The following is a 15,583-nucleotide window of genomic DNA, read 5'->3' as shown; positions in this document are numbered from 1 at the left end:
AGGGGGTTCGGGGTTTGTGGGGCAGGCCTCTTCTCCTGCGCTCTGTCAGGTCATCTTGGAGTGGGTGCGCTTGGGCATGGTCAAAACGACCCCGTCCCACAGGTGGCTTTTCCACCTCTTTCCAGCTCTGAAACGGGACTGTGCGGATCTGGGGTTCATTCTGGACTTGTCCCATCTGGACCCCTGGGTTTTTTACCCTTCCTTTCTGATGACCACTCCTTGCCTTACCTTGAGGTTACCTTGAAGTGCTTCCAGGGCTTAGCGTCCCCGCTAAGCGGCCCGGTCGTCAACCAGGCCTCCTCGTTGCTAGACTGGTCAACCAGGCTGTTGGACGCGGCTGCTCGCAGCCTGACGTATGAATCACAGCCTGGTTGATCAGGTATCCTTTGGAGGTGCTTATCCAGTTCTCTCTTGAACACTGTAAGGGGGTCGGCCAGTTATGCCCCTTATGTGTAGTGGAAGCGTGTTGAACAGTTTCGGGCCTCTGATGTTGATACTCTGTCCCAGGTCTGGCTTCTTTTGAAGCCGGATGCTTGGATGATGTGTCTGGACCTCCAGGAAGCATATTGGCATGTCCTGATTAATCCTGGGTTCAGGGATTGGCTCGATTTTGTCGTGGGGCATCAGGCTTACCGCTTTCGTTGCGTTCCATTTGACTTGAATCTGGCACCTCGCATTTTCATATGCTTTACCTGGGTTGTGGTGATCCGCTAGCATCTGCTAGGAGTTTGGGTTCTGGCCTACCTCGACGACTGGCTGGTATGGGCTCCCAGCCAGTCCGCGTGTCTGCACACCAAGGATTTGGTTCTTTCTCAGCTCACTGGGTTCGGGTTCTTTGTGAACTGGAGGAAGTCCCATCTAGGTTCCCCCCCAGGTTTGGACTTGGCTGGGTCTTGTGTTGGACTCTCGGACCGCTTTCTTGTCTCTCTCCGGCATCGTTGCTGCGGCTGTTTCCCGGGTCACTCATCACCGATGGTCGTCGCCGACTCATTCATTTGGCTCTGCTGGATGTACTGGCGCCCAAATGTGGACCTCTTCGTGTCGGCATGGTCAAGGCATCTCCTGGTATATGTGGCACCCTTCCCCGACTGATGGGCCATCGGAGTCGATGGCTTTCGGCAGGACTGGTCAAGGTGTGGTTACGTATTCCCGCCAGTTTTGCTGTTGCTTCAGGTCCTGGCTCATTTGGAGACTTACCAGGGAAGAGTAGTCCTGTTGGCCCCTTGGTGGCCGGCTCAGTCTTGGTTTCTGGCGTTGCTTGCATGGTGTCCAAACCCAGGGAATTTTCTGCGGACCCGCCTCTTTCAGCAGATTGGTTCAATCCGATACATGCCTGGAATCGTGATTCAACACATCTCAGTTCAGTGAAGCCCAGGTTGAATGCACACTTTCCAGGCTGGATTTACTCACCTGATTCAACCAACAGGAATTCACGGGAGTGGGGGGTGTGCAAATTTACTTAGGATGGAGGGACAGAGTTCATAGACTGATGTAAGAATTGCCCATCATATCATAGGTTAAAATTAAAAATTCTCATAGTGAAATTTAATCCATAGAGCATGGGAAATATGAGGCTGTCAGACTAAACATGCCGTTGGGCTAGACATGCTGTTGGGCTAGACATGCTGTTGGGCTAGACATGCTGTTGGGCTAGACATGCTGTTGGGCTAGACATGCCGTTGGGCTAGACATGCTGTTAGGCTAGACATGCTCTCACACAAGACAAGCTGGAAGTCTATTCTGGGATTGGTTAGGTTTCAGGGTGGAGTAACAGGCTTACCACTTTTGGCCTGAATCTGATATCACTTGTTTTTTCGCGCTTGACTCTGGTCATGGTGGCCCATCTTTGTTAGGTCTAAAGGTGTTGGCCTACCTCAGCGACTGGCTGGTTTGGGATCCCAGCCGGTCTGCTTGTCTGCTAGCTAGGGATCTGGTTCTTTCCCCAGCTTGCCGGGTTTGGGTGCCTGGTGAACTGGCCGAAATCCTAGTTGGTTCTGTTCTAGGTTCAGACTTGGTTGGGCCTGACTTGGGATTCTCAGTCGGCATCCCTTTCCCTGCCTCCAACAGCCTTGCTTCAGGTTCAGTTCTGCTGTCTGTTGTTGAGTTGGACCCAGGTGACAGATGCTCGAGGAGCTGTGCGGGAGTCAGAACTTCGCCCTTTTGGTTTACCCTTTGGGCATGGTTTGGCTTAGAAGGCTGTTCTGGTTCTTTTGGGGCAGCCCCTTTTGCCACTCTCGTGATAGCTTGGTTCGGACTCCAATGTGTCTGCGCTGATTGATGAGTCGCCTACTTCATCTTCAGGTTTTCCGAGGTTCGGTGCCATGGCACCTTCCTCCACCCTTCGCTCCATGTCTTCACGGATACCTCGGCTATCAGTTGGGGCTTTGTGAGTAGTGCTCAACAGTCCAGCCAGGGTCGTTGGCATTCTCTTTTTCATCGGGCTTACAGCATGATACGGGTGTTTGTAGCAATATGGCAGGCACACTGAGTTCGGAGTTCGTATTCCTCTGGGCTCGGTGATCAAGCTTCACTTGAACTGTTTCCCCATGGTTCATTGTCTTTTCCCAGGGGGAAGGGGGGACTTCAGTTATGGCTGGTCGCTTTGGGTAGTTCTTCTGCTGAGTTCTCAGGGTTGGCATCTCTGTGCTGTTCCTGTTCAGGGAGTGTCCAACGTCTTGGCCGACAAGTCTGTCTTGCTTCCTTCCTCTTTCCACGGAATGGACCGTCAACACCAATTCCTTCCTTCTGAAATCTGCAGCTGCGATCTTGTTTTTTAAACCAGGCAGTGGTTTGTTTTGATTTGTCTATCTTTGTGGGTGCCATCCCTGGTGATGGCAAAGATGATAACCTTTAAATGTAAAATGATTATAGGCCATCACTTCCTGCACCTCTCAGAGGGGACCAGGTTCTGGCTCATGGTCTCCGGTAGGCATAAAGAACTCTGCAACTGATGGCACTAGGTAGTATGACACTTAATCAGTGATGATAGCTTCAGGGAGCCTCTGGGGCTCACCCAGAAACTGGCATTTCATTACATTCAACGCTGGTTTTTTGGTGTTTGTTAGCTCTCTTGTTTTCTCTGTTTGCCTTCACCTTGTGGGGGTCCCTGTAATGGGGCTTTAGTTTTCTTTGCTGTTGGCCTCTTTTTCTGAGGTGAGCTCCTTTTGGCACCCTGAAGCTACACTGCTGATACAGTGCCAAACTACTGTACTAGGTGCCATCAGTTGCAAATCTCTCTTAGGCTACCTGGCCCCCCTCTAAAGAGATGCAAAGAGCAGTGGCCCTATAATCAAATTGTCAGTGAATATTGATCATGTCTGCCACCACCGGGGAAAACACCCACAAGGTCAGTGAGACAAAACAGACAGCTGCTGGTTATAAGGAACTATCGATGCCTCATACTCGCCAAAAGAACTCTGTAAACAAATTAAACAAATACTGTATGAGCTCGCTTATCCAAAGTACCGAACTAGATGGGAAGGAATACCCCCTTCCCCCTGCAAGTAGAAGAAGCCAGATATTCAGATAATCAGAATTCTTACAGGAAAAGTTCATAAGGGAACACATTCACAAAATATTTTGTACTACAACCAACATAATTTAATTTTTCACCTGGCTCTCCTTTCGCCTCTCCTTTTTCTTCATTGTGTCTCCAGAGAAGGTTGTGGTGCGGTGTTTTTCTCATGTTGTGGCAGTTTGGTGGGGCTGGAGCACTGACTGCTTTTGGTTGGCGTAGGCCAGTGTTAAGAGCCAGTGGCTGGGCCGCTTCTACTTCCTTCAGCAAAATGCTTTGAGGTCCGGTGCATCCCCTCAATCCGGACAACCAGTGAGGCGCACGGCGCTGACCAGACAATAGAATTTTGCACCTTGGGGGGGGGGGGGAAGTTCGTGCATTTTCCGATACCTGGCTCCCATGGTTTATGGGCTTTTAGGGATGTTTCATGCAGCCGGCAGTGCATTGGTCGGTCCTTCCTCTTTTTGAGGAGTCAGGTCTACCGGATAGGCCTCCTCTCCTCATCTTCTTCTCCAGGTCATCTTAGTGTGGGTGTTTGGTGGTGGTCGTCCTGACCACTTCCCGTTTTTTTGTTTTTTCCAGTCCCGAATCGGGTTCTCCTTGCCTCCAGTTCTTCCTCACTCTGTCCGGGTTGAACCTTGCCCCTCCTTTTGGATGATCCCATTGTTTCAAGTCCCTCTCATCCTCGCGTCAGGTTTGCTTCCCTCGACTTCCTGGATGTGTCTTATCACTCTCCTACACATCCTGAGTTTGGGGATTGGTTCACTTGTAAGGTGACAAAGTCCTGGTTCTGGTCATCCCATTCAGCCTCTGGCTCTAAATGTTTTATGCGTTTGACTCGGGATTGCAGTAGCCCATCTTTGTTGTCTTGGTGTTTGGGGTCGTGTCCTGTCTTGATGACTAGCTGGTGTGAGCTGATAAAACCTAGTAGTATGACACTTAATCAACGTGATAGCTGACCATGTATGTGGCCTGCAGGTAATGGCGGCAACTTGGAGGACATTGGTTGATACTAGAAAGAAAATGAGTTGATTACTGGGTAGCATGTTTTCTTTAGTTTTTTGTTTTTTGCCCCATACTATTTTATTTTTGGTTAAATTTTTTCCGTTTGTTTTTTATGAAGTTTTTTTTTTTTTTTTTTTTTTTTTTTTTTTTTTTTTTTTTTTTTTTGTGTGTGTAATTACCTAAGTGTAATTACCTAAGTGTAGTTACAGGATGAGAGCTACGCTCGTGGTGTCCCGTCTTCCCAGCACTCTTTGTCATATAACGCTTTGAAACTACTGACGGTCTTGGCCTCCACCACCTTCTCACTTAACTTGTTCCAACCGTCTACCACTCTATTTGCGAAGGTGAATTTTCTTATATTTCTTCGGCATCTGTGTTTAGCTAGTTTAAATCTATGGCCTCTTGTTCTTGAAGTTCCAGGTCTCAGGAAGTCTTCCCTGTCGATTTTATCAATTCCTGTTACTATTTTGTACGTAGTGATCATATCACCTCTTTTTCTTCTGTCTTCTAGTTTTGGCATATTTAATGCTTCTAACCTCTCCTCGTAGCTCTTGCCCTTCAGTTCTGGGAGCCACTTAGTAGCATGTCTTTGCACCTTTTCCAGTTTGTTGATGTGCTTCTTAAGATATGGGCACCACACAACAGCTGCATATTCTAGCTTTGGCCTAACAAAAGTCATGAACAATTTCTTTAGTATATCGCCATCCATGTATTTAAATGCAATTCTGAAGTTAGAAAGCATTGGATAGGCTCCTTGCACAATATTCTTAATGTGGTCCTCAGGTGATAGTTTTCTATCTAGAACCACTCCTAGATCTCTTTCTTTATCAGAATTCTTTAAAGATTTCTCACATAATATATAGGTTGTGTGGGGTCTATGTTCTCCTATTCCACATTCCATAACATGACATTTATTAACATTAAATTCCATTTGCCAAGTGGTGCTCCATATACTTATTTTGTCCAGGTCTTCTTGAAGGGCATGACAATCATCTAAATTTCTTATCCTTCCTATTATCTTAGCATCATCAGCAAACATGTTCATATAATTCTATATACCAACTGGTAGATCATTTATGTACACAATAAACATCACTGGTGCAAGAACTGAACCCTGTGGTACTCCACTTGTGACATTTCTCCATTCCGATACATTGCCTCTGATTACTGCCCTCATTTTTCTATCAGTCAGAAAATTTTTCATCCATGATAGAAGCTTACCTGTCACCCCTCCAATATTTTCCAGTTTCCAGAACAACCTCTTATGTGGAACTCTGTCGAAAGCCTTTTTTAGGTCCAGATAGATGCAGTCAACCCAGCCATCTCTTTCCTGTAATATCTCTGTGGCCCGATCATAGAAACTGAGTAAATTCGATACACAGGATCTTCCTGATCGAAAACCATACTGTCTGTCTGATATTATATCATTTCTCTCCAGGTGTTCTACCCATTTAGTTTTGATTAGCTTTTCCAATACTTTCACTATTACACTTGTCAATGATACAGGTCTATAATTGAGGGGGTCTTCCCTGCTGCCACTTTTGTAGATTGGAACTATGTTAGCCTGTTTCCACACGTCTGCTACGATTCCTGTACACAGGGATGCCTGAAAGATCAGGTGAAGTGGAATGCTGAGCTCAGATGCACATTCTCTCAGAACCCATGGTGAAACGCCATCTGGGCCAGCTGCTTTGTTCCTCCCGAGCTCCTTTAGCATATTTTCCACTTCATCTCTAGACACCTCTATCCGCTCTATGTTGTTCTCTGGAATTCTTATTGTGTCTGGTTCTCTGAAGATTTCATTTTGTACAAACACACTTTGGAACTTTTCATTTAATGTTTCACACATTTCCTTTTCATTTTCCGTGAATCTGTTTCCCATTTCCAACCTCTGGATATTATCCTTTACCTGCAATTTGTTGTTTATGAATTTGTAGAATAGGCCCGGTTCTGTTTTACATTTATCTGCTATCCCTTTTTCAAAATTTCTTTCTGCCTCTCTCCTTACTGCTGTATAATTGTTTCTCGCATCTTTGTATAGCTGGTATGTTTGGGGGTTTGGCCTCTTCCTATACTGATTCCATTTTTGTGTCTTTTGGTCTCTTGCCCTCTCACAATTTCTGTCGAACCAATCCTGTTTTCTGGTCCTGCATCTCTGTTTTGGTATAAATTTTTTTGTGCCTTTATCATATATTTCACAAAACTTGCCATACATCTCATTCACTTCCTTGCCTAGCATCAAGTCTGTCCAATTATACTCACTAAAAAAATTTCTAAGGTCACCATAATGTCCTCTCCTGAAGTCTGGTTTTTCAACTGCTTCAACCTCCTTATTTTCTTCCAGCTTATAACGCATTGCATACTTTATTCCCAAAAAGACATGGTCACTTTTACCCAAGGGAGGAAGGTACTGAATGTCAAATATCTCTTCCTCCTTCCTGGTAAATATCAAATCTAGCATGGAGGGAACGTCCCCTTCCCTCATCCTCGTAGCTTGTTTAACATGTTGATACAAGAATGTTTCCAGGATGAGGTCTACAAATTTACAGGTCCAAATTTACAGGTGTGTGTGTGTGTGTGTGTGTGTGTGTGTGTGTGTGTGTGTGTGTGTGTGTGTGTGTGTGTGTGTGTGTGTGTGTGTGTGTGTGTGTGTACTCACCTATTTGTACTCACCTATTTGTGCTTGCAGGATCAAGCATTGACTCTTGGATCCCGCCTTTCCAGCTATCGGTTGTTTACAGCAATGACTCCTGTCCCATTTCCCTATCATACCTAGTTTTAAAAGTATGAATAGTATTTGCTTCCACAACCTGTTCCCCAAGTGCATTCCATTTTTCCACTACTCTCACGCTAAAAGAAAACTTCCTAACATCTCTGTGACTCATCAGAGTTTCCAGTTTCCACCCATGTCCCCTCGTTCTGTTATTATTACGTGTGAACATTTCATCTATTTCCACTTTGTCAATTCCCCTGAGTATTTTATATGTCCCTATCATATCTCCTCTCTCCCTTCTTTTCTCTAGTGTCGTAAGGTTCAGTTCCTTCAGCCGCTCTTCATATCCCATCCCTCGTAACTCTGGGACAAGCCTCGTCGCAAACCTCTGAACCTTCTCCAGTTTCTTTATGTGTTTCTTCAAGTGGGGACTCCATGATGGCGCGGCATACTCTAAGACTGGTCTCACGTAGGCAGTGTAAAGCGCCCTAAAAGCCTCCTCATTTAGGTTTCTGAATGAAGTTCTAATTTTCGCCAGTGTAGAGTACGCTGCTGTCGTTATCCTATTTATATGTGCCTCAGGAGTTAGATTAGGTGTCACATCCACTCCCAGGTCTCTTTCTCGAATCGTTACAGGTAGGCTGTTCCCCTTCATTGTGTACTGTCCCTTTGGTCTCCTGTCACCTGATCCCATTTCCATAACTTTACATTTACTGGTATTAAACTCCAGTAGCCATTTCCCTGACCATCTCTGCAGCCTGTTTAAGTCCTCTTGGAGGATCCTACAATCCTCGTCTCTGTGTGTGTAATTAGTGTGTGTGTGTGTGTGTGTGTGTGTGGAGTGGATTAAACATGGGGAGTTTAGTCAAAACTCTGTAATCTTAATCCAGTCTTCTTAGGTTTTCTTTAAGATGTTTTAAATGCAAATGATTTATTAAATCATTCTTTTTAGGCTGATGGTACAATTGTCAAGTCTTTTGCAAATAATTATCTTTTTGTCTTTTCATAAACTGAGCAGACTGTGCGCATGAAGGCCTTAGAGTGTCTTGAGGCTCTAGCTGATCTACCAGCGTCCACAGTGCTGCCTTACAGGAACGATGTAAGTATATTCATTTCTTCTTCTCTGATGTATCTTCCTATTTCAACTAATCTGCGTTATGTACTATTATGAGCCATGGTTCCTTTACCTCCATGGTAAGAGGAACACGAGGTGAACATTGGCCAGTTCACTAGTGCTTCATGATGGCAGAGAGGTTCACTCACCCGACCCCTAACATCTCTCATTCCAGCACGCACTGGTATGAGGAGTTTTAAAAGAATTTTCATTTGTTTTCGTTTGTTTTCTGGGGAGAGCCCTTATGGCTTCCCCGGAGCTATCCATGGCTGATATGGATACCTAACTATTTTACATCAATCGATGTGGGTGGAGTTCTAGGCCTACCGGGGACAACGAGCCAGAACCTGGCCCCCTCACAGAGGCACGAGGAGCAATAGCCCATAGAAATGCACATGTGATTTGGAGCATTCTGTATCTGCCATCGACCGTCTGTTCTGATTAACAACGAAAATAGTCAAATGAGTGGATAGAACTCCTCAAAAGAAAAACAAGCAAACAAGCCTCGTAGGGGCCTGGTAGCCTGGTGGATAGCGAGGGGCCTCGTAGCCTGGTGGATAGCGAGGGGCCTCGTAGCCTGGTGGATAGCGAGGGGCCTCGTAGCCTGGTGGATAGCGAGGGGCCTCGTAGCCTGGTGGATAGCGAGGGGCCTCGTAGCCTGGTGGATAGCGAGGGGCCTCGTAGCCTGGTGGATAGCGAGGGGCCTCGTAGCCTGGTGGATAGCGAGGGGCCTCGTAGCCTGGTGGATAGCGCGCAGGACTCGTAATTCTGTGGCGCGGGTTCGATTCCCGCACGAGGCAGAAACAAATGGGCAAAAGTTTCTTTCACCCTAAGTGCCCCTGTTACCTAGCAGTAAATAGGTACCTGGGAGTTAGTCAGCTGTCACGGGCTGCTTCCTGGGGGTGGAGGCCTGGTCGAGGACCGGGCCGCGGGGACACTAAAGCCCCGAAATCATCTCAAGATAACCTCAAGATAAGCATGACATCACACGAGCTGCGCTGCATGTCTGCACAGCTAACCCCCCCCCCCCCCCCCCACCTCCTCGGGAGGGAGAAGGAGGAGCCCCAGACTCTCGCGCGCGCCGGCGATCCTCACCCCAGGTCCTCGGCTGATGGGATCATGCACAGTTGTGTGACTCCAGCTCCAGTCTTCTCTCAGTAATTACCTAAGTGTAGTTACGGGATGAGAGCTACGCTCGTGGTGTCCCGTCTTCCCAGCACTCTTTGTCATATAACGCTTTGAAACAACTGACGGTCTTGGCCTCCACCACCTTCTCACCTAACTTGTTCCAACCGTCTACCACTCTGTTTGCGAAAGTGAATTTTCTTATATTTCTTCGGCATCTGTGTTTAGCTAGTTTATATCTATGACCTCTTGTTCTTAAAGTTCCAGGTCTCAAGAAATCTTCCCCATCGATTTTATCAATTCCTGTTATTATTTTGTATGTAGTGATCATATCACCTCTTTTTCTTCTGTCTTCCAGTTTTGGCATATTTAATGCCTCTAACCTCTCTTCGTAGCTCTTGCCCTTCAGTTCTGGGAGCCACTTAGTAGTATGTCTGCACCTTTTCCAGTTTGTTGATGTGCTTCTTAAGGTATGGGCACCACACAACCGCTGCATATTCTAGCTTTGGCCTAACAAAAGTCGTGAACAGTGCTGCTCTTACGGTAGTCGTGTGAGCTGGGAGTAGTATTCTCAGGTACTCGGGCTGCATGTGCTTAGGGTCACCTTCCCTGAGTGCCCTATAAGTACCGCCCTTGGGGCTTGGGGTTGCCTTCCACAAGTCACCTTGGGTCTACCCCTGTTGGCTTTTCGCTGCTTGGCGTTTGGCCGCCCCGAGTGTGAGGGGGGTTTCCATCCTTGTGTGCCTTGAAGGAAGATTAGATTATCTTGAGATGATTTCGGGGCTTAGTGTCCCTGCAGCCCGGTCCTCGACCAGGCCTCCACCCCCAGGAAGCAGCCCGTGACAGCTGACTAACTCCCAGGTACCTATTAACTGCTAGGTAACAGGGGCATCAGGGTGAAAGAAACTCGGCCCATTGTTTCTCGCCGGCGCCTGGGATCGAACCCAGGACCACAGGATCACGCGTCCAGTGTGCTGTCCACTCAGCCACTGGCTCCCTCTCCCTCCCACCGGTAAGTGGTAGTTATTGCACTGGTGGCAATACTGCCCCGCAATACAAGAAATACTGCCAGAACACCCATGGACATCTTCAAGAGAAAACTAGACTGTTTTCTAAAAGACGTTCTGGACCAACCGGGCTGTGGTGGGTATGTGGCCCTGCGGGCTGCTCCAAGCAACAGCCTGGTGGACCAAACTCTCACAAGTCAAGTCTGGCCTCGGGCCGGGCTTGGGGAGTAGAAGAACTCCCAGAACCCCATCAACCAGGTGAGGCACGGGATACTGCGTAGCTAGTTTTCACCTTTAACAGCGGCCGGCTCTGTTCCCTCTAGGTACGTTGTCCTCTTGCGTGGTTTTTCTTTTTGTTTTTGCCTGGTGGGGGCAGGGGGGGTATCTGCCTTGTGTTCTCCCACCCTCCTTATATTAGGGTCGTTTTGTGGTGGCACCCCTTGCTTCGCCCTCATGAGTGGATACGTCCCATGAGTTCAGCGTTTAGCAGTTTGCTTGGTAGTTTGGGGCGCCGGTTAGCAGTACCCTGTCTGGGATAACCCTTAGCAGACCCAGTCTAGGGGCCCTGGAAAACCCTGTGGGGGCACTCAGGTCTGATGGAGAAGACCCCTGCATCCCCTCTCGCTTTGTGCAAATTTGAGGGTTGCTCTGTCCCCTTGTCTCAGAGCAACACTCATTGTTTTTACCTCCGTCAGGCTGTCTGTTGGGTCGGTGACGCATTCGACCATGAGTCCTGCGAGCTTTGTTGCTTGTTTGTGACTCAATTCACCCAATCTGATGATGATTTTCTTCGGGTGCAGGCGGCACAGGCGTTGCAGGATAGGTTTAAGTTATTGCAACACGCTCAGGTTATCGCTTCTCCGGACACCCCAAGGATGCCCCGCTTTGGCTATAGGGACTCGAACTTGGTAATGCTGGTCACTTCGGCCATGGTTCTGTCCGCGCCCCCTTGTTCTTCCCCTTCGGTGGTTCATTCGGTCCCCCTTCCCCTTGCTTCCGGCCCCTAAGTGTCTGAGGGCTTCAGGGTTGGGGATGGGTAGAGAAGTTTCCGAGACTCGGGCAGTTTCGGGGGATGCCCCGTCCGGGGTGGCTACGGAGGCATTCGAGTCTGTTCCTCCTGCCGTTGCTCTGGGGTCTGACCAGTGGGCATCTTCTCTTCTGGCTCTTTCGGCTGCCCTGGCTTTTTCTTGCGAGGCCTGAGCTTTGGTGGAAGACTCGACCCCGGGGCCTGAATTGGAGGTTCCCGGGGTTGGGGAGGAGCTGACTTGGGGGGCCTCGGGCTCCATTGGACCCCGCCTGGATTTTCCGTCCTTCTGAGTGGGGCTTACTGTTGCAAGGAGTAAGGTTTTCTTTTCCCCCCTCTGATTTAGACTTGGGTACAGCTCCTCTCCGGGGTCAGTTCCCTGTCCCTGCAGATCCTTCGGTTCCGTCTTTCCGGAGGTTTTCGTCTTCCCGCATCTCGCCGCCTGAGGTGCGGTCGGCCATTGTGGCTTACCTCCTGAGCGACTCGGAGTACGCCTCCGTAATGGATACTTCTTCGTTCAGGTTTGGATCTTCATGTCCTTACTGGGTGCTTTATGAGGTTCCTGGGTCATCCTGGTTTGTAGACTGCCCCTTGTTTTCGTTGGATGTTTGGGACTCGTTGGGGGGGGGGGCATTTTGAGCATCTTAATGAGTGCCTTTTCGCTCCTGCCATTTTGCGGGATATTGGTGTGGTTCAGCTTCATGTGCAGGTTCTTTTCCTGTCAGCTGCACTTGTTGCTGAGCACTTACGCGCTCGTAGCTTTTTGGCTTTGGTCCAGCGTTTCTTTTCCCTCTTGAAGCTGTCTTCGGATTAGATTGCGGAGGATTTAGAGGCACTTGGAGCCGTTCCTGGGTCTGGCACCTTAGTCTCGGCTGCTCGTGCATCATCTGCCCTTTTGAAGCTGTTTGCGCCGATCCTGCGGGAGGCGTTGCTGCGGTTTTTCGCTGCACGTTTCGCATGTTGACAGGTGATTCTCGCTTCCTCCTTGGAATCCACTTGGGCCCTAGTTCTTCAGTTGTCTTCCCCTTTTTGTCCTTTGCTTTTTGGGGGGAACCCCTACGGCTCCCCGGAGCTATCCATGGCTGATATGGATACCTAACTATTTTGCATCAGTCGACGTGGGTGGAGTTCTAGGCCTACCGGGGACCACGAGCCTGAACCTGGCCCCCTCACAGAGGCACGGGGAGCAATGGCCCATAGAAATGCACATGTGATTTGGAGCATTCTATATCTGCCATCGACCGGGACAGGCACCCAGAAAGGTAAGCGCCACAAAACAAACCTCTATTCTGGTTAACAACGAAAATCGACAAACGAGTGGACAGAACTCTCCAAGAAAAACGAACAAACAAGCATGACGTCACACGAGCCGTGCCACATGTCTGCGCAGCTCCCCCCCTCCCCGGGAGGGGGAAGGGAGCCCCAGACACCCGAGCCAGCGATCCCTGCCCCAGTTCTGAGGCTGGATATCATAATTGCGAAAAAAACGCTGACTGGAGGGCGGGAGGGTGCCAGGGAGCCTCCGGGACTCACCCAGAAAATGCCGTTTCATTACATTCAACGCTGGTTTTCTGAGGGGAGCCCCTACGGCTCCCCGGAGCTACTTCACCAAAGACTACTTAATAAAACAAGGGGACTAACCCGGGAGGCGGTCGGTGCTCCACTCCTCAACTCGAAGTCGAGACAACAGGCTGCATCCGCCGACCTCTGTCCGCAAATGACACAAAAATCAGCATGAAAATTACCTCTGCTGAAGACATTGAAAAACTACAAGCAGATGTCAACAAAGTTTTCGATTGGGCAGCAGAAAATAACATGATGTTTAACAGTGATAAATTTCAGGTACTCAGGTATGGCAAAAATGAGGATCTGAAACATAATACAGGGTACAAAACACAATCGAATCTTCCCATAGTAGAAAAACAGCATGTCAAGGATTTGGGAATAATGATGTCCGACGATCTAACGTTTAGGGAGCATAACCAAGCAAATATATCGTCAGCCAGAAAAATGATCGGATGGATTATGAGAACTTTCAAATCCAGGGATCCCATCACAATGGTTGTACTCTTGAAGTCACTTGTGCTGTCCCGTCTCGAGTACTGCTCAGTACTCACTTCCCTCTTCAGAGCAGGAGAGATTGCTGAAATAGAGGGAATACAGAGAACATATACGGCACGCATAGACGAGATAAAACACCTAAATTATTGGGATCGTCTCAAAGCTCTCCAAATGTACTCTCTAGAAAGGGATGAGAGAGATACCAAATAATATACACATGGAAAATACTGGAGGGTCAGGTCCCAAATCTACACAGTAAAATAACAACGTACTGGAGTGAACGATATGGAAGAAAATGCAAGATTGAACCAGTGAAGAGCAGAGGTGCCATGGGCACAATCAGAGAGCACTGTATAAACATCAGAGGTCCGCGGTTGTTAAACGTCCTCCCAGCGATTATAAGAAATATTGCCGGAACAACCGTGGACATCTTCAAGAGAAAACTGGACGGTTTTCTAAGAGAAGTTCCAGATCAGCCGGGCTGTGGTGGGTACGTGGCCCTGCGGGCCGCTCCAAGCAACAGCCTGGTGGACCAGACTCTCACAAGTCGAGCCTGGCCTCGGGCCGGGCTTGGGGAGTAGAAGAACTCCCAGAACCCCATCAACCAGGTATCAACCAGACCTAAAGCAACACAGGCCCGACTGGGCCTAGCAACAGTCACAAGGGAGCGTGCAGCCAGGACCCTGTCCGACCGCCAAAAATCTCATACCCAAATATCAGCCCAAAACGTATCACCAAAGATGGCAGCTAGAGCAGCAAACTTACGAACGGCATGGGCACGGGGATAGACCGCAGGCTGGCTAGATTTAATAACCCCGCAGACTACCTGAGAGACCCGAATTCGTGAACAGGGAAGAAGGGAAACTGGATCAACCCAAAGCGCGTCCCCGGACACAGAAGCTGTGGCGCGCAGATAATAGCGGAGGGCCGCAACCAGACAAAAGTTGAACCCCGGCCTGACAACCCAAGCAACAACAACCCAAGGACCCCTCCGGAAAGCAGCAGTCACATTCTTCGCCAGAAAAAAGGGAGACGGCTGCAGACGAACAAACCTATAACCACGAAACCTATTCGGGCGCCCAGAGGTGGACCTCTTCGCGTCGGCGTGATCGAGGCGTCTTCCGATACATGTGGCGCCTTTCCCCAACTGTGAGGCTGTCGGAATCGATGCCTTTAAGCAGGACTGGTTGAGGTGGGTGTTCCAGTACCTCTTTCCCTCGGTTCAGCTGTTGCTTCGGGTCCTGGCTCGCTTGGAGACTTACCAAGGGCGAGTAGTTCTCTTGGCCCCATGGTGGCCGGCCCAGCCATGGTTTCAGGCGCTGCTTGCCCGGTGTCCGAACCTGGAGATTTTTCTGCAGCTCCGCCTCTTTCAGGAGATCGACCCGGTCCGGTACGAGACTGGTTCGCTCTTCTCCTCGAGTTTTCGCTTTTGGTATTTTTTACGTGGGTTCATCACCATCTCTATGGTGATCAGGTGGCCTCTTTGATGGTTTCTCACCTGTGGGCTTCTTCTCGGTGGCAGTATGAAGTTTCCTGGCAGTCCTTCCATTTCTTTTTGACTCTTCGTCGTTCCTCTTTGCTTTCGGTTAGGGTGGTGGTCTCCTCTCTTTTGGTTGTTCCAGGACCGTCATCTTATGCCTAATACCGTCGCCTTGTATTGTGCGACGTTGGCGGAGCCACAGCAGCTTGCTCTTGGTATCGATGTTACTTCTGCACTATTTCGCAAGCTGTCTTGTGCGTTGTTTCCCCTCCATCCTGCTCATACACCACCTGAGCCGTCCAGGTCTTTGGACAGAGTGCTCTCCTATCCACCTTCTCGGTTTGTTGCGGCCCCTTCGGTTCAGGATTGTTTTGCTAAGGCTCTTTTTTTTTTTCTGTTGGCATTAGCCTCTAGGGATTTGGTGGTGGAACTTCATGCTCTTTTCCTGCACAGAGGTTTTTGCTCTTTTGGTCGTAGTCATAGGTATGTTCGTCTGCATCCGTCTCCCTCTTTCCTGGCAAAGAATGAGACTGCTGCTTT

The 15,583-nt window shown here is 48.8% G+C and overlaps 1 protein-coding gene across 2 annotated transcripts in view; it reads left to right on the top strand.

Annotated features, from left to right (window-relative positions):
• Mms19 (MMS19 nucleotide excision repair protein) overlaps positions 1 to 15,583 on the top strand; it is a 231,306-nt gene that overhangs the window by 213,851 nt on the left and 1,872 nt on the right. The window contains exon 19 of one of the 2 annotated variants that reach the window (XM_069322871.1): positions 8,251 to 8,331. In XM_069322871.1, the coding sequence (XP_069178972.1) occupies positions 8,251 to 8,331 (81 nt within the window). Of the gene's footprint in view, positions 1 to 4,722; positions 5,083 to 8,250; positions 8,332 to 15,583 lie in introns of those variants that run through there. The other variant, XM_069322820.1, reaches the window with a different exon arrangement.

This window comes from Procambarus clarkii, chromosome 1, assembly GCF_040958095.1.
Source record: "Procambarus clarkii isolate CNS0578487 chromosome 1, FALCON_Pclarkii_2.0, whole genome shotgun sequence".
Lineage (NCBI taxonomy): Eukaryota > Metazoa > Arthropoda > Malacostraca > Decapoda > Cambaridae > Procambarus > Procambarus clarkii.
Note: the sequence above shows the minus strand (reverse complement) of the source record. Positions and strands in the feature narration are given on the sequence as shown.